Source organism: Anabrus simplex, chromosome 6 (genome assembly GCF_040414725.1).
Source record: "Anabrus simplex isolate iqAnaSimp1 chromosome 6, ASM4041472v1, whole genome shotgun sequence".
Taxonomy (NCBI): domain Eukaryota; kingdom Metazoa; phylum Arthropoda; class Insecta; order Orthoptera; family Tettigoniidae; genus Anabrus; species Anabrus simplex.
Window position 1 is genome coordinate 185,581,926 of NC_090270.1, and position 20,415 is coordinate 185,602,340.

At 37.2% G+C, this 20,415-nt stretch overlaps 1 protein-coding gene across 2 annotated transcripts in view; it reads right to left on the minus strand.

The window, feature by feature from the left end:
- Positions 1-20,415, minus strand: part of Usp7 (Ubiquitin-specific protease 7) — a 458,856-nt gene that overhangs the window by 51,016 nt on the left and 387,425 nt on the right. For both annotated transcript variants that reach the window (XM_067150095.2, XM_067150096.2), the window contains exons 20-21: positions 14,243-14,366; positions 12,237-12,308 (exon numbers count right to left, since the gene is read on the minus strand). In XM_067150095.2, the coding sequence (XP_067006196.1) occupies positions 12,237-12,308; positions 14,243-14,366 (196 nt within the window). The remainder of the gene's footprint in view (positions 1-12,236; positions 12,309-14,242; positions 14,367-20,415) is intronic.

A 20,415-nucleotide genomic window follows, 5' to 3' on the forward strand; every position in this document is an offset into this window, starting at 1 on the left:
GCTAGAAATGTGAATTACGGCTCAATTCAACCGGTGGAATAAACGGCATGGGATGATGCCCATTTTATGAAGAGCAGATAAATAGTGTTGCCTTGTAATACAATTGCTGATTAGAAATACTAATAATAATCATTCTGGAGAGCACTCAACATATAATTCAATGGACTTGAGGGATCTGTAAACCCAAACTAATGTGCAAGATAGTCATAGAAGCATAGTGAGAGGATTTCTTCAGGTTAATTTCCTATCTGTTACATCTCAATTAAAATTTATCCGTTACATGTTGTTGAAATAAATGCATTAATACTACAAAGCGTTTTTCCCAGTATTAAATCATGAGCTAAATAAGCTTAGAACATGTAAATGTGAGAGGCATTCGATAATTAGGGTCTTGAATAAACATATTTGGGATTGAAAATATTTAATAATCAACACTAAAAATTCCATTACATAAATCACAGAATAATAGATGTGTACCTTAGATGTGCATTGTGTGTATGTCGTGTGTTGACTGCTAATGTATGTGTTTTATTTCATATTTCACCATGTGATATTTATCATGGGGATTTCTGACCTTCACGTGTTCTGCCATGGTGGAAGGATCAGATCGCTGTTGAATATTAGAATTTCTGAGGTCGTGGAAAGAATTATTTTTGTGCATTTGATGATATTTAACGTATTATAACAACAGAATTTTCAAACAATGAAAGAAATTTAATTGAGGATCATAATATATTCTAGTGAAAGGATAAACGAACAAAATCATATCAAAGGAAATTGTACAAAATCGTGTGTACAATTGGAATTGTATTATCTCCATTAAAAATATTATGTTTGTTATTTTCATAAAGGGTTGGCCTAAACATGTAAAAGTATTCCAACTGTCTCCCTTATGTCAATGACATTATACAAGGGAAATAAGAAAATTAAAAAGAAAATGTAGAATAGTAAACAGGAAAATCAAAGAGGATAGGGAGAGTAAGAAACTAGAAAACAGCTAATGAGGGAACTGAATAGAATGAAGGAAGCAAAAGAGAATTATATGAGGGTAATGAGGGTAATGGCCTCAAAGGGAAATGGAAAAAAAACTGTATTCATATATCAGGAATCAAAAAGGAAAAGGAATCCAAATTCCTACAATGGTGGGAGAAGGGGGTGAACACTATTTAACGGATACTGAGAAGGCAAACTAATTTAGTAGGGAATGCAGAGATTCAGTAGGTGATTGTCAGGAGTTGGAAACCGAAACAGAAGATAGAGAGGGAGAGACACAGAGGGAAACAAGAAGCTTCTCATTCACAAATGAAGATATTTTCAGAGAAATCCAACTGCTTCAGCAAGGAAAAGCAGCAGGAAGTGATCAAATTACTGGGGAGGTGTTAAAGACAATGGGGTGGTACATAGTGCCTTATTTAAAATTTCTCTTTGACTATGTCATAAATAATAGTGGAATACCAAAGGAATGGAAGGAATCTTTAATAATACCAATTTATAAAGGAAAGGGTGATAAAAGGAAACCAGAGAACTACAGACCAATCAGCCTGACCAGTATAGTTTGTAAAATACTGGAGAGTTTAATATCAAAGTACATCAGAGGGATATGTGATGATAAAAATTGGTTCATGAGAAGCCAGTATGGATTTAGAAAGAAATTTTCTTGTGAGGCACAACTGGTGGGATTTCAGCAGGACATATCAGATCAATTGGATTCAGGAGGCCAGTTAGATTGCACAGCCATAGATCTTTCCAAAGCCTTTGATAGAGTGGAACATGGAATATTATTAAAGAAATTGGAGGGAATAGGATTGGAGGCAAGGGTTACACGTTGGATAAAATCATTTCTAAATTCAAGGGTTCAGAAAGTCAAAGTAGGAAATAATGTATCATGGGAAGAGAAAGTTTGGAAGGGAATTGCACAGGGTAGTATAATCGGTCCGTTACTTTTCTTAATATACGTAAATGATTTAGGGAACAATATAACATCAAAAATAAGATTGTACGCAGATGACATAATTGTTTATAGGGAAATAAATAATATTGAGGATTGTTCAGAATTACAAAGGGACCTTGACAGTATCCAGCAATGGGTTGAAGAGAATAATATGAAGGTTAATGGAGGCAAATCAACTGTTACAACATTTACAAACAGGAGTTTTAAAACTGAATTTGAGTATAATTTGGATGAGGTAGTTATCCCAAAAGATGGCAAGTGCAATACTTAGGTGTGAGTTTCTAAAGTGATTTGCTCTGGAAGGGTCATATGGATGACATTGTTGGGAAAGCATACAGATTGTTACATGTCATAATGAGGCTACTTAAAGGATGCAACAAAGAATTAAAAAAGAAAAGTTACTTAAGTAAGGTTCGTCCATTATTGCAATATGCAAACAGTGTTTGGGATCCTCACCCAGAATACCTAATAAAAGAAATAGTGTGCAGAGGAAAGCAGCAAGATTTGTAACAGGGAATTTCAGGAGAAAGGGTAGTGTATCAGAAAAGTTAAACGAACTTGGGTGGGAAACTTTAAGTAAGAGAAGGGAGAAAACTAGACTTATAGGATTATACAGAGCCTATACAGGAGAAGAAGCATGGGGAGATATCCGTGAGAGGCTTCAGTTGGAAAATAATTATATCGGCAGGACTGACCACAAATATAAAATTAGAAGGAATTTTAGCAGAAGCGATTGGGGTACATTTTCATTCATTGGGAAGGGTGTGAAGGAGTGGAACAGTTTACCAATGGCTGTGGAAGTAAGGAGAAATTGAAGGAACTTACTAGAAAATTGAATCTAGCAAAGAAGGCAGCTAAGGATAACATGATGACAAGCGTAATTCACAGTCATACGAATTTTAGTGAAAAATGGAAGGGTATGTATAGGTATTTTAAGGCAGAAACAGGTCCCAAGAAGGGCATTCCAGGAATAATTAATGAACAAGGGGAGTGTGTATGTGAGGATCCTCAAAAGACAGAAGTATTCAGTCAGCAGTATGTAAAGATTGTTGGTTACAAGGATAATGTCGAGATAGAGGAGGAGACTAAGGCCAAAGAAGTAATAAAATTTACATATGATAACAATGACATTTACAATAAGATACAAAAGTTGAAAACTAGAAAAGCGGCTGGAATTGATCAGATTTCTGGGGATATACTAAAGACAATGGGTTGGGATATAGTACCATATCTAAAGTACTTATTTGATAATTGTTTGGTCGGAGGAGTTATACCAGATGAATGGAGAGTTGCTATAGTAGCCCCTGTGTATAAAGGAAAGGATGATAGACATAAAGCTGAAAATTACAGGCCAGTAAGTTTGACATGCATTGTATGTAAGCTTTGGGAAGGCATTCTTTCTGATTATATTAGACATGTTTGTGAAATTAATAACTGGTTCGATAGAAAGCAATTCAGTTTTAGGAAAGGTTATTCCACTGAAGCTCAACTTGTAGGATTCCAGCAAGATATAGCAGATATCTTGGATTCTGGAGGTCAAATGGACTGTATCGCGATTGACCTGTCTAAAGCATTTGATAGGGTGGATCATAGGAGACTACTGGCAAAAATGAGTGCAATTGGACTAGACAAAAGAGTGACTGAATGGGTTGCTATATTTCTAGAAAATAGATCTCAGAGAATTAGAGTAGGTAAAGCTTTATCTGACCCTGTAATAATTAAGAGGGGAATTCCTCAAGGCAGTATTATCGGACCTTTATGTTTTCTTATATATATAAATGATATGAGTAAAGGAGTGGAATCGGAGGTAAGGCTTTTTGCGGATGATGTTATTTTCTATAGAGTGATAAATAAGTTACCAGAATGTGAGCAACTGCAACGTGACCTCGAAAATGTTGTGAGATGGACAGCAGGCAATGGTATGTTGACAAACGGGGTTAAAAGTCAGGTTGTGAGTTTCACAAATAGGAAAAGTCCTCTCAGTTTTAATTACTGTGTTGATGGGGTGAAAGTTCCTTTTGGGGATCATTGTAAGTATCTAGGTGTTAATATAAGGAAAGATCTTCATTGGGGTAATCACATAAATGGGATTGTAAATAAAGGGTACAGATCTCTGCACATGGTTATGAGGGTGTTTAGGGGTTGTAGTACAGATGTAAAGGAGAGGGCATATAAGTCTCTGGTAAGACCCCAACTAAAGTATGGTTCCAGTGTATGGCACCCTCACCAGGATTATCTGATTCAAGAACTGGAAAAAATCCAAAGAAAAGCAGCTCGATTTGTTCTGGGTAATTTCCGACAAAAAAGTAGCGTTATAAAAATGTTGCAATGTTTGGGTTGGGAAGAATTGAGAGAAAGGAGAGCTGCTCGACTAAGTGGTATGTTCCGAGCTGTCAACGGAGAGATGGCGTGGAATGACATTAGTAGACGAATAAGTTTGAGTGGCGTTTATAAAAGTAGGAAAGATTACAATATGAAGTTAAAGTTGGAATTCAATATGACAAACTGGGGCAAATATTCATTTATAGGAAGGGGAGTTAGGGATTGGAATAACTTACCAAGGGAGATGTTCAATAAATTTCCAATTTCTTTGAAATCATTTGGGAAAAGGCTAGGAAAGCAACAGATAGGGAATCTGCCACCTGGGCTACTGCCCTAAATGCAGATCAGTATTGATTGATTGTGTTTGATCCTTTTCCAAAATCTGTATAGTTATTCAAGAAGAGAATAAACAGCAACAGAGAAAATAAATGAAATGTTAGAGGGCATTCGACCAGTACAGGTTAATGTAAATAAAAATGTGTGTGAATAAATTAATTCCATCCCCTGGTCTAAGGAGTTTGGACAGCCAAAGTAGGGGACTGCCTGTAGGGGTGAAGTACAGTGGGGACTTCGAGGGCCCTGGGACCGCTATGGTAACTGTGAAGGACCTTCAGGAACTCTGAAAAGTGGTGGCAAAAGGGGCTCTGGTAAAGATGCAGCAGGTCGTTATGCTACTTAGGTTCCAGAATGGGTAAAAAAATAAACAAACAAATGCAATGTAAATTTTAATCTTATACCAGTTGTATAGTATCATTTGAAGTAATTCCACATACTGTAAATCAGTTGACTATATTTGTAAGTAGTACAGGAGATATTATAAGTAGAATTTTGTAAACAATATAAATTTATTAAGGATGAGCTGTGTGTTTAATAGAAAAAATTGTTAGCGTAAATCATATAATATTGTATTTTGGGAAAATATTCTTCTGTTGTTAATTTAATATCTAGTGCTTGACAATGTATTATAGTGTACCATTTGCCACCGAGGTAGACACCTCATTTGCAAATAAAGAGATTTTGATTTGATTTGACATCAAAATATTCAGAATGATAAGCTCAACACAAGACTGCCTCTTACTACAAAAAGACCTTTGATGATATTCTAATGTGGAGCCATATGAACAAATTAAAATTTAATGTCTCAAAATGTGTAACAATGACATTCATATGAAAAAAGAATACCATCTTTCCATACAAGCTGGGTCCAAATACCCTCATGAAGCTGACGAAGTCAGTGACCTCGGCGTCCGGTTTTTCAAGGGTCTTTTATTTCACAACTCGTGTAAACAAGGTGACAGGAGAGGAATACCGGGTATTGGGATTTATCACACGGAACACAAAACTGTTCAGGAAGACGAATTCCTTCATAGCACTCCGTAATGCCTATGTATGAACAAAACTGGAATATGCTAGCATTGTACAGAATCCTAGGTTCGATAAATACGTTAATCGAAAGAGTGCAAACAATTCTGTAAGATTCCTACATCATCAAACACATGGCTTGTACCCATTTATGGTGCCATACGAACATTTACTAACCAGTGTCTGAATGACCAGCCTTGAAAAACACAGAAAAATAATCGATGCCAAGTACCTGCATAAATTATTAAACGATAAGATATATAATATTATTTTTTGTCCCTATTGAATTTTTGTGTACCTAACTTGCACTCAAGAGAACGCAGCACGTTTAGGAGCTGACGACCGCCCATAGCCATTCACCACTATAGGTTATGTAACAACTATAATGAAGCTTGGACTTTGACATGTCAGTATCTAAAGTCATAAAATGTTTTGCAGCTACAATGCCACAACACTAAGAACTAACACCACACCGGAAGCTATTACAAAGTTACTGTAGGTACTAAATAATTTAATTAAGAAGTTTATTTTTTGTTATTAAGATCTAAAACTTGTATCAATGTAATTTAACAAATAATTTAGTTATTAAGAAGCTTATTTTTAGTTATAAAGATCCAAGACTTGTATCAATGTAATTTAAAAAATAATTTAGTTATTAAGAAGGTTATTCTTAATTATGAAGATCCAAGACTTGTGTCAAAGTAATTTAATAAGTACTTTAAAAAAGATTTTTAGGTTTACTGAAATTGGGGTTTACTACCCTGTTGTAAATAAATAAATAAATAAATAAATAAATAAATAAATAAATAAATAAATAAATAAATAAATAACCAATGTGAATGTACAACAGATCAGAGATGGAAGTTCATAATGCATTATCAATGAGATTAAACTCAGATAGGATGTAATTAATTAATTAATTAATTAATTAATTGAGGAATTAAGGGTATATTTATTATCAATAAAATATAAACCTTACTCAGATTAATTAAAAATCAAGACTCATCATCATCAATGTCCCACTCCAGTCGTCTGGGTGTGGTTAACAAGCCTCCTCCACTCCTTTCTGTCCTTCCACTTTTCCTGCTCCATTACTTCCGCCACATCCAACCCAGCTTCTCTAATGTCCTTCCAAATCTGATCCACCCACCTTCTTCTCGGTCTTCCAACTGGTCTCTTTCCAATTCCCTTCTTGCTACCCGTTCCTTTCCCATTCTTTTTACATGTCTGAACCATCTCACTTGCTTTCTGTATCTTCTGTAATAATGGTTCTATATTTAGCTCTTCTCTGATTTTAATATTTTGAATTCTACCTCTACTTGCCTTTTTAACTGATGTTCTTAAAAATTTCATTTCTACTGCTTGGATCTTACTATCTTGTCTCTTATTAGTTACCAGCGGTCCTAGTCCATTTGTTACAATTGGTGTGAAATACTGTTTATATAATGTTAATTTTGTTCTCTTAGGTACATTGTCATCCCATAACAGCTCTCTGACTTGATGATAAAATATTGTACCTTTACTTAGCCTGTTATTAATTTCAGGGTTGATTTCATTACTTCCATTAATAATGCCACCCAGATATGTAAACTGTTCTACATTCTCCAACCGTTCTCCGTCTATGTTCACTTGGCTTCTCTTTTCCACAGTGCATGACTACAGTTTTCTTTTTTACTTATTACCAATCCAAACTACTACAGATTTTCATTCCAAATGTCCAATCTCCTTTGTACTTCCTTTTCTCCCTTCCCCAAATCACCACATCATCTGCAAATACCAAAGCATTCACTTCATCACTACTGATACGCTGTTTTACACGTTTTATGATTTCATCCATCAATATAATAAACAATAATAGTGACAGTGAACTTCTTGCTTGAGACCTTTTTTTGTATTAAAATGTTTCAGAGTCACCACTCCCCAATTGTACACTACTTTTACTCTCATGATAAAACATTTTAATCTTGTTAATTAATGATTTTGGTACATTCCTTTTCAGTAGGCATTCCTATACATGTTTTCTCTTAACTGTATCATAAGCTTTTTCCAAATACAAAAATACAAATATGATTTCTTTGTTCCTTTCCAGATTATTTCCCATTATTGTTTGCACTGTAAATATCAAGTCTATTGTTGATCTATTCGGTCTAAAGCCATATTGTTCTTCCTCTAGCTGTGTTTTAATTATATCCCTCAGTCTTTTGTCTATGACTTTCTCGATCAAGACTGATGAAGTGATAAATATGTGAGTCAAATGAGAGAATTTCACAGTATAGCTGCAAACTGGAAGGAATATAATCAATTAGTTAATTATTCTCTAAAATTAAATAGAATTAATTAAAATCAAAATAAAGTGTAGATATTGTAAATACTGTAAATATTATAATTAGAGTTAATATACTTGTAGGAAAAATATATTTAAACTCTGAACTTTAAATAATTACAGAATTAAAGCTGAAGATGAAAATGGGGTCACATGGCAGATTCATTTTTTTTGAAGTTAAAGGAATTATGTTGAATTTTGAAAGACGAAGACAATATTATGCTTATTTAAACATCATTAACTCTTGAAGAAGTCAGAGCAACAGTAATTTAATCTTAAAATGAAGAGACAGGATTTGAGTACTAGTCAAATGTCAGAAACATCTTAGCTTTAGAGAGATGACTCTCATATGATTTGCACAATCCAAAATACAGAGTTAATGTTTGTTGTTTTATTTGGATCTCAGTAATTTCTTAAGACTTACATTATTGTGCAGCACAGAGGAAGGAAAGCAAGAATTTCAGTCAGAATTAACTAAAAATATACAAAGTGAGGTGTAAACTTTTGATAAACTTTTTATGAAGCCACAACCGATTATCAAGGTATACATTTGTGATTTGATTTCCTTGAATTTAATTAATAAATGCCAATCTTTGTTTTTATGAGAATGTAATTTGCCATATGCCTGCCCACACCCCCTTTTGAACTAAACATGCCTCTGAAAAGTGCTAAGCCTCCCAAGAGCAGTCCATGATGGGATTTCTCGTGTTTGCCAGCTAAGCAATCTGGAAAAAGGGAGCAATATATACAGTAGAACCTCGATAATTCGAAATCGGTTAATTCAAAATCCCGCCTAATTCGAAGAAGCTCTCGTACCCGAAAACATGAGATACAGTTTTGCATGTTATTTAAATTGTTTAATTCGAAATACGGATAATTCGTAATTCGAAGTACAATGTCGGCCCCATTACCGAAATTCAGACTTTTAATTCGAATCTGCCTTTACATTTTAAAACAATAGTATGTTACAGAGTAATTTCTACTCGAAATTTATCCGCTCCGCGTCATAATAGAACGCGCGTTCCTTAACGTGGAAGGGTAGCTTTCCGCACTTACACTCACTTCGGTGGGTCTACAGTGCGCTTCATGATTGCTAAATTGAATGAAATCGGAATTCTTTTGTATTCAACATTTTAATGAACGCCGTAATATCACTCAACAGGCAGTGTGTGGAAAAACAGAATCCGCGAACACTGGCGATGCCGACAGTTGACGAAAAAGCGTAGGCACCGAACAATATTGTCATTGCCGGTGAAACTGCATTGCTTTATTTTAATGCAAGCCCAAACGGTCTTATGGTTTTAAATGGGGTATAGTAGTACGTTGCAATGCTCATGGGATGGAAGCGAGAAACTTTATCCCCTCGTCATAGGAAAGTTCGATAAACCACAATGTTTCAAGGGCGTCGGGCACTTTCCATGCTAGTACAAAGCCTATAAAAATGCGAACAGTACAGAAATCCAAAAAAATAATGCATTTGCACAGGGGAACCGGCATAATTTATCCTCGTCTTTGATTGTGTGATTTTTTTTTCTTTCGTTGCGTGAGGTTATGTTTGTCAGTGATTTATCCAAGTGCATTATTTAAACATTGTAAATGCACCTTGTTGGATACATGTCGGAAATAGTTTTTTCCATGGCATTTGAAAGGTTTAAACTGTGAATCGAGGTGATTGCATGTATTAATGGGTCTTAGAATACTTTGTGACGCGGCATGTGTTTACATTTCTGAAGTACGAAAGAAGTTGGCGGGAAATCGTACAAGGATAGAGTCATAGAAAAGTTCGATTTTAAGGGCATCGGGTACTTCCTTTGTAAATACAAGGCATCTAAAATGCATTAAGTATAGTAATCCAATTAATAAAGCACGTGCAGATGGGAGCCAGCATAGATTTCTCGTCTTTGAATCGTGCTTTCCCCCCCCCCCCCGTTGCGTGAGGTTATGTTTGCCAGTGAGATATCCGAGTGAATTACTGGAATACTGTAAATGCACCTTCTTGGATACATTTTGGGAATAGTTCTTTTTTCATGGCATTTGAAGGGTATAAACTGTGAATCAAGGTTAACTGCATGCAGTAATAGGCCATAGAATATTTTGTAATGCGGCAAGGGTTGGTACTTCTGAATTGCGAATTGGCGGTTAATTCGAAATCACGTAATTCGAAGTCCGATTTTTGAGTCCCAACGACTTCGATTTAACGAGGTTTTACTGTATACATATGTATATCTCAAATTGAAGCTACATGAGGGGGGCATCTATTCTGGGTATACATATGTGATCCATATTGACAGCCTTAAACATCTATGGGCTACCATTTCCACTGCACTAATTCATAGATATACCCTCAGTTAATTTTAAAGTTTACCATATATTGTCACTACAAGTTACAGTAAACGTCAAGATTAAGAGTGATTCCACAATGTGACCAATACAGTGTTAATAATTTAATAAATATTTCTTCTGTACATCATTTTGCAATTGACAGGCTGTCTATTGATGATAAAGATGTTGAATCCCATAGGGAACTTGAAATATTTGTTCCGAATGAGTAAATTTATAATACCAATATAGGTGGTCTGCTGAAAAATTTATGATGTCCAATAACAGACCAACTATATTGGTATTATGCTGTCTACCTTCTAGGTATATTTAACCACAGACTCATTTTTTAAAGTGTTTCTTTTAAATGTGCCAATTTGACTAAGGAATGGCTGAAAATGACTGAAGCAAGGTTGAGGCAAGTAACATGAGAATATAACCAATTTTTACAAAATATAGTTATATTTGACATTCATATTTATGTATTGAATAGGTGAACCCATTTTTATCCTATCTCACATATAGCAATGATTTCTAAGCAATGAATTCAACTTTGTAAAGCTGACAAAAGAACTCCTTAACAGTTATGGAATATCTTACGTTAAACTGCTTCTAAAAATTTACAATGAATTAAGGGATAGTCCATTGAGCTCCTAACATAAATCCTCTAACTTTGTCTTTCACTCCAAATTTGTCTTTATAAGGTATAATCAGTTGATAGAACAGCTCCTTCTTTCTATAAATGTCTTCTGGCTGGCTGGTCTGTGAAGATTTCAAAATGAACTGTGCAGGTCCATTATATATTCAACACCCTCTGATTCATCGCAGACTCGTTTTTTGAAGCATTTTTAATTCCCCTGACATGGGGACTGGGTGTATGTGTCGTCTTATTCATAATTTCATCCTCCTCATGACACGCAGGTCACCGACGGGCTCAAATCAAAAGACCTGCACCAGGCCTCTCTGGAGGCCACACGCTATAATTATTATTATTGCTTTTAATGTTTATAATGTGGCAATTTGACTATGCAATGCCTGAAGATAATACTGTGAATATAATACAGCATTTTACAATTAGGCAGAAGAGCGCCAGTCATTTTATAGGCTATTACATCAATTCTACTGCTACCATTATCGACAAGTCTCGATACCTGTTCGGCAACCCTGTAACATTTCTTTCTAAGGGAATTTACTATTAAGCACAGAATCTTGTTATGCCTGGCATTCTGCAGCATCTTCCCTTGAGAGCAAGTTCCCAAAACATGAGGAAAAGTTCCTATCTCTTTTTGTCAATGCCAACAGAGGTTTCCGTTCTGGGACCTGCCAGGAATAGATCAAACAGTATACACATCAGCAGTCATTTTTATTCCCTCATGCCATTCAATGAATAATACTTACTGTTTATCTTGATGTTCATATAGCTTTTTGTACATTTTTGTCAGTGCAACAGAGAAAGTATAATGGGATAAACACTACCAATCAAATACGGCTAAATAAATTAAGTGATGACAAATATACAAGCGTCTTTCAATTTATTTCATTTTTGAAATGCACAAGCTGTATTGATTTTAGTGATCAGGCAAAACGTCTAGGCTCATTGTGTTCGCCATCTTTTATAAGGTTCCGTTTTACAATTTGGCTGAAGAGCGTCAGTCATATTATAAACAGGTTGACACTTTCTACCCTAATTGAGAAACAGAAGTAATATTTTTAATAAAGTGGCCTCCAAACTATGCATTAGCCACACGTCTTGGTAGGTGTGGTAGTTACAAACTAACAAGCCCAAATTGGCATATTGGGGTGAAATGCTGGCAACCGAGAATGAATTAGTTGGTAAATTTATTTCATCTATATTGAAATTTTTTTCTAAAAAAGGTAGTATGTTATAACAATTTTACAAATATCATGTGACATGTATATCACCATTAGGATGTAGACTGAAGTAAATATTCTCCTTACCTTTTCAAATTCCTTTTCTTGTATACCTAATTTTTTTAATAATCGTTCCTTAACTTTTGAAAATGGTTCACCCTGGAAAACAAATTTCAATATATTAAACTACATAAATATATTACTTAGTGAATACAGCAGAAGTGATCAAATGGGATAAACATTTAATCATAAATGAGGAAAGAACAGGAAAAGCATAAATTTCAAGTTCACTGCAAACAGATTATCTGTAAAATGTGTGCAGACAAGTTCATAGGCTGTGGAGTAAATGACTGGATAACTGCCAATATGAGTTTGCAGTAAAACACTGATATTGCATTAAGTGATGCTCCCCTCAACATGAAATGTGAGGCAAGCCAAGCTACCTTCTGCTGAAGGTGTGTGCATATTTCAGATAATCTGCTCACTCAGTATGTTCCGTATAATTCAAGTCACTGTCAAAACAACAAGCAGTTATCTTACTGAATTATTTTAATTCCCGTACACCTATATATTGATCTCAAATCAAGATGACAAAACCCAACAGAAGTGACTAAAAGCACTAAACTTCAATTTATCAGTTCTATTCTCAATTAAACGCATTTGTACAACCCAGGTATTTTACATCCTTTTTACGAGGGGCGTTCAATATATAATGCAACACATTTCACTTCTCGTCCAATTTCGGTTTTTAAAAAATGGGATTGTATTTGGGACAACTTTGTATATTCCCACTTTGTCTCATAGAGTTTAATTAATTTCAGATAGGCAGCACGTTGTAACTAGCCTTCAAAATGGCGTCTGTAACGGAGGTGCGTGCCAGACAGAGAGAAGTTACCGAGTTCCTTTTGGCGGAAAATCAGGGCATCACAGATATTCATAGGCCCTTGCAGAATGTCTATAAGGACCTGGCAGTGGACAAAACATGGCGAGTCGTTGGGCGAGGAGTGTTTCGTCATCACAACAAGGTTGAACAAACCTGTCTGATCCCCCGTGTGCGGGGCCCTACACAGCTGTGACGCCTGCAAAGTTGGAACATGCGGACACCCTCATTCAAGGTGATCGACGGATTACAGTCAAACGCCTCGCTGCTGAACTTGATGTCTGCGTTATCTACAAGTTGGAGAACTCAAAGCTCTGCTCCCGCTGACTAAAAGCATGACACCTAACGGAAGACCATAAAGAGCAAAGAAGAAACATCTGTATGGAACTGTTTGCTCGTTATGAGGCTGAAGGTGACAATTTCTTGTCATTATAACATTGTCACAGGTGATGAAACATGTATTCATAACTTTGAACCGGAAACAAAACAGCAATCCATGGAGTGATGCCACACCGACTCTCCTATGAAGAAAAAGTTCAAAACCGTACCGCCAGCTGGTAAAGTCATGGCTACGGTCTTCTGGGACTCTGAAGGGGTTATTTTGTTTGATGTCCTCCATCGTGGTGAAATGATCAACTCTGAAGTGTATTGTGCTACTCTAAGGAAATTTCAGAAACTACTTCAGCGTGTTCGTAGCCACAAACATGCAAACGAACTTCTTCACCAAAACAATGCAAGGCCTAATGCAATGCCTCACACAAGTATGCGCACCCGACATGGAGTTCACAAAACTTCAGTGGACTGTTCTTCCTCATCAACCCTACAGTCCGGATCTCGCACCTTCTGACTTCCAACTGCTTGGCCCAATGAAGGATGCGCTTTGCTGGAAGCACTATGTGGATGATGGGGAAGTTATTGATGAAGCACGACGTTGGCTCCGACATCGACCAGTCAAGCGGTACCATGCAGGCATACAGGCCCTCACATTACGGTAGCGTAAGGCTGTAGCACTGAACAAAAATTATGTCGAAAATTAGGGTATTGTAGCAAAAAGACTGGGGAATAACTTGGTGTATTCAAATCCTCAAAAAACCAACCTGCTTTTAGAAAGAAAAAAAGGTGTTGCATTATATACTGAACTCACTTTGTACTACATAGAAAACAAATGTCTTTAGTGATTTGAAATATTTTGATATAGCAATGGAAAACTTACACTCTTCACTTTAAGGACAAAAGGAATTCCAAAAGTTGAAAAAATATCCTTGTAAAAATGAGCAACAGGAACCAACATTTCATCTTCGGCTAAATTCAACTCATCTCGAGGTATTTCTTCTATCCTGCAAAGAGAAAAAACTCATAATACAGCAAAGTTATTGCACATCAACATTCTTTAGACATTTAGCATTTTCCTGTATGGCAGTTTAACGATCCATGAGAGGCAACTGGTTATACAATCATTAATGTAATACAGGTAGGAAGGGTATTACTATACATTATGTGATAAAAAGTATCCGGACACCTGGCTGAACGACGTACAAGGTCGCGGTGCCCTCCGTCGGTAATGCTGGAATTCAATATGGTGTTGGCCCACCCTTAGCCTTGATGACAGCTTCCACTCTCGCAGGCATACGTTCAATCAGATGCTGGAAGGTTGCTTGGGGAATGGCAGCCCATTCTTCACGGGGTGCTGCACTGAGGAGAGGTATTGATGTCGGTCGGTGAGGCCCGGCACGAAGTCGGGGTTCTAAAATATCTCAAAGGTGTTCTATTGTATTCAGATTGGGACTCTGTGCAGGCCAGTCCATTACAGGGATGTTATTGTCGTGTAACCACTCCGCCACAGGCCGTGCATTATGAACAGGTGCTCGATTGTGTTGAAAGATGCAATCGCCATCCCCGAAGTGCTCTTCAACAGTGGGAAGCAGGAAGGTGCTTCAAACATCAATGTAGGCCTGTGCTGTGATAGTGCCACGCAAAACAAGGGGTGCACGTCCCCTCCATGAAAAGCACAACCGTACCATAACACCACCACCGCCTCCAAATTTTACTGTTGGTACTACACACGCTGGCAGATGACCGTGTACCGTGATTCGTCACTTCACGCAACGTTTTTCCACTCTTCAGTAGTCCAATGTTTACGCTCCTCACACCAAGCGAGGTGTCGTTTGGCATTGACCTGCGTGATGTGTGGCTTATGGGCAGCTACTCGACCATGAAATCCAAGTTTTCTCACCCCCTGCAGAACTGTCACAGTACTTGGAGTGGATCCTGACGCAGTTTGGAATTCCTGTGCGATTGTCTAGATAGATGCCTGCCTATTACACTTTACGACCCTCTTCAACTGTCGGCGGTCTGTGTCACTCAACAGGCGGGGTCGGCCTGTACGCTTTCGTGCTGTACGTGTCCCTTCACGTTTCCACTTCAGTATCACATCAGAAACAGTGGACTTAGGGATGTTTAGGAGTGTGGAAATCTCGTGTACAGACTTCTGACACAAGTGATACCCAATCACCTGACCACCTTCGAAGTCTGTGAGTTCTGCGGAGTGCCTCATTCTGCTCTCTCACGATGGCGAATGACTACTGAGGTCGCTGCTAAGGAGTACCTGGCAGTAGGTGGCAGCACAATGCACCTAAGATGAAAAACGTATGTTTTTGGGGCTGTCTGGATACTTTTGATCACACAGTGTATATAATAATATAATCAACTGGTGCATTACAAGATGGGTAGAATATAAATAGCTAAGAGAAATCACAGGAAAAAGCGAGAGGGGTAACAAAATATTCCTGAACAGATAAAATATTTACAGGGTAAGTTGTCATAAAAACTAAATATATCATGAGGGCAAATAGAAAAACTCAAAATAAAAAACTGCACATTGCATAGATTATCTATACCGTATATTTAAAAAGCTAGGCCGATATTTCATAAGCTGAATTTGAAGAAAAGGCTGAATGGACTGACTTGGTAGTGCATGCTGATGAAAGCTTGTCTATAGATTTGCAGTATCTTTTGAAGAAAAATACTTGCAGCTGTATATTTTTAAATTATTAAAGGAACATTTTTTACTCTCATTAGCTATGTTGCTCGCCACTACACCAAGGCCAGAAGTGGTGTGTGAGGGAAGGTGGAAGGGGGCAAGCACATATGCGCAGTCAGACGTCCTCCTGGTCAGCTGTACTTGGGCTACTTTTGGTCTGTGTTATAGTGAGTCACTTGGTAGAGGAAAAGAAGCTATACAGAGCAATTTTACATTCTCTTCTGTATCTCTCCCTATATTTGCTAGCTTGAAGTGATTTAGTAGAAATTTGCAAGTTTTTCTCTGTCTCATCTGTTCCTATATTTGATAGCTCGAGTAATTTTGGAGAAAATCGAACATCTTTTCACTATGTTGTAATTTTAACATTGAGGCTGTGAACTTGTTACTTGAGCAGTAGAATAACTACCTATGGCAGAAGTAAGAACATAAAATGCAGACCAGCACAATCAAGGAAAGCCTCTCTTAAGAAAATAAATCTGTTCACTTCGAACATTGATAACAGGAATTAAAAAGATATTTCTGAAGACTTTTGTCTGAAGGGTGGAATTGTATAGAAGTGGAGCATGCACAATAACAAGCACAGACAGAAAGAGAATAGAAGCTTTTGAAATCTGGTGTTACAGAAGAGGTTCACAAATAGGAAAAGTCCTCTCAGTTTTAATTACTGCGTTGATGGGGGTGAAAGTTCCCTTTGGGGATCATTGTAAATACCTAGGTATAAATATAAGGAAAGATCTTCATTGGGGTAATCACATAAATATGATTGTAAATAAAGGGTACAGATCTCTGCACATGGTTATGAGAGTATTTAGGGGTTGTAGTAAGGATGTAAAGGAGAGAGCATATTTGTCTCTGGTGAGACCTCAACTTGAGTATGGTTCCAGTGTATGGGACCCTTACCAGGATTACTTGATTCAGGAACTGGAAAAAATCCAAAGAAAAGCAGCTCGATTTGTTCTGGGTGGTTTCCGACAAAAGAGTAGCGTTACAAAAATGTTGCAAAGTTTGGGCTGGGAAGACTTGGTAGAAAGGAGACGAGCTGCTCGACTAAGTGGTATGTAATACCAATATAAATGGCCCATTATTGGACATTATAAATTTTCCAGCTAGCTCATTCTTGGTTGCCAGCGTTTCGCCCTCGTGTGCTAGGGTGGGCTCATCAGTTGGTACCTAGCACACCTACCAATACGCTGGCTAGTGCATACCGTGGAGGCCACTGCGTAGGCTAACTGGAGCCACCGGCAGTGCCAATGCACTAAGAGACTTTGTCTCATCACTAAAAATTGATGCCTGCTTGGCCATCAGATGATAAAGATGTTGAATCCCATAGGGAATCTGAAATATTTGTCCTGAATGAGCAAATTTATAATACCAATTTACAATAACGGACCATTTATATATAGCCGGTCACCTTCAGGCTGACTGTTGTTGTCACTGAAATGTAACAACCGCAATAATAAGAGATACCTGTCTCTAGACATGAAATCCGAGAACTGCGGGGTCATTATTAGGGGATCAGTTGACCAGTATCCAAGAATTGTAAGTTTCTTCATTCTTGCCATAAGCATTGTCACGGCGAAAAAGACGTACAGTTCTGCAGGTGTGGTTTCCCTCCATTTCTGTAGCCTTGAACTTGGAGACGGTGGCATTGTTTGCGTAACAAATACGAAGTACTTGTTTGTTTCAACTGCTATATGCTCCATAATTTCTCGTGAAAAGAAGCACTGAAATACATCTAAACCTGCTGGTTCATCATGAATCACACCGAATGGTATACCCGATGAACTGTCATCAAAACTGTGTATTACAGGACTAAACATATTACCCATGTGCCATTGAAACAAATCAGGTTCGGAACGAATTCTTTTCCTGGTTTGCGGAGCTGGTACTTGAGGCTCAGCACTATCACTGTCATCACTGTCACTAGAACTGTAATCACTACCCAAATCACTGATATCTGAGTACTCATCTTCCGATTCAAGGGTATTCACAGCTTCTATAAGTTCGAACTCGGAAAGAACGCGCTGTCCGCTACTCGAAGCCATTTTTACAAACCCTGGATACAGGTGCTTTGCGGGACTGCCAACCTAGGTTGCGCGCTGAGCTGAGTGCATTATTTCAGATATTTGACCGTAGATAGCATTAAAATGCAGTCTCCGTTTTGACTGATAGCCAATTATACTGCTAAAAGATGTAGCTTGCTGCCTCTCAAGTTTGAAAAACAAAGTAAACTCCAAAGGTATATATTTCCTGTTCAGAACTTTAGCTAAAGTTACCGACGAGATATCTTGGGCGCAGCAAGGACGTGGCGCATTACCACGCCCGAGATATCTTGGGAATTGTATACTCAGAAATGAGTATGACGACTAGCCAAAATTTTAGCACATGATACTGAGCGTGAAATTTATGACAAAATGTTCACTTCCGTGAGATGTTATTTTCTTGAATTTTTCCATTCTTACAGCAAAAACTGAACACTAATGAAATTAATTTGAAGGTCACTGAACTGATATCCAGTAGTTCAAAAATATAATCAACAGATTACGTACTGAAGATGAAAGCCAGCTACACAAATTTCCTGCAGAATTCTTTGAATTATCTGGTTTTCCTCCACATTTGAATGAACACTACAGGGAAATACAGGCTTATTCAATTTTTTTTTGCCAAAGTGAGGTAAAATCACCATCTGGCGACTTTTTTCTGGTACTTCTTATCAATCAAACACGCAGAAAAGGAATGAGCTCAGTCACAGAATTGTTAGAAGTTGTTTATTTAGTGTACAGGAAAAGAACGTGCTTACAACCAGGTGGACAGTGAAAGAATGTGCTGTGTCAAGGGCGTTGCACTATTAGTTCGTTATGATCATATCGATTCTTTTAAGGGACGATTAAGGCATTATTTAGTGGCAGAAATGTGCTGGTCATATTAGTTTGTGTATTCTGGAATACCTCAATTATTTAATAACAATACCCACTGGACAACAATACAACACATGGTGGAAAGGACAAAGCATGTTTTTCCCGGAATACAGTAACATTAAGTTGAATAATAGGGATATACACATCACTTTGTCAAAATATAACAAAACTGAAAGTAAAGCAAGTATTCGCAAAACCTAATATAAACAGAGTGTTTTGAAATAGATAGCAACTTAAAAAAAAACAAAAAACCAGCATGATCTTTCCCTGTAGTCTTCATAACCTACATAAAAATGGGAGCTACAGTTATACTCTTTAGAAATCGAAAAATATCCCAAAGGTTCCTAAATGGAACCAGATCAATTATAAGAAATATACATGAAAATTGTTTAGATTTAGAAATAATAAATAAAGCTGGACAGAGAGTTATAATGCTTCAAGTTGATTTAACAACATCTAATAAAATACAGTAGAAGTCCGATATAGCGAGAACGGCATATAACGAGAACTCCGTTATAGCGACGACATTTTTCCGTCCCTTCAAAATTCCTATATTAAACTGTGTATCGTCCTTCGGTTACAGCGAGAACCCTATCACTGACGCATCCGTTATTACGAGCGATTAAACGCGCGCGATTCATTTTTTCGTTACCGATATTTATGCACCCCAGCGGTGATATTGCATGCGATCGATTACCTTCAGCATCGTTTCCTCCGTATGTGCACTAGCGAGTTCTCTCATCGACATTCGAAGGCGATATCGGAGTCGATTAGTAATGCCCGTCGACAGCTGTTCCGCAAAGAAAATTCGAAATGAAAGAGAACATATTTTCGTAATAAATGCGTAAATAATCGTAATAAATGCGTAAATAACGTGTCCGATAACGGTTGTAAACTCGTTAAAAATTAAGGCTGGCTAAACGACCGCTTAATTTTGAGGCTAAATACTGCAATTAAGTAAGAATGGGATACACCTCGAGATATGGCAGAGTGTTTAATTGATTTCAGAGGTTGATTTATATTTTGTTGCGTCTGGTTAAATTATGGAAAGACTATTATGAAAGTTTATAGCGAGAAGGTTATCATTTCTCTACGGGCGCTTGAAGTATGTTTTCATCATACGTATAGTGCGGTTAAGTTAGGATAGGCGACGCTGTTTGAATAAGAAAACTGAAAAGTTTGCAACAAAATGCGATCGATCATCTTCGGTACTGGTATAGTTTTCTCCCTTTATGCATTTGCGAGCTCTCTCGTTGACATTCAGAGGCGATGTTGGAGTTGATTAATAATACCCGTCGACTGCTGTTCTCTAAAGAAACTTCAAAATTGTAGAGGATAACATGTTTTCGTAATAAATGCGTAAATAACATAGCCAACAACAGTTGTTAAATCGTTAAAAATAAAGACTGAATAAACTATATCTTAATA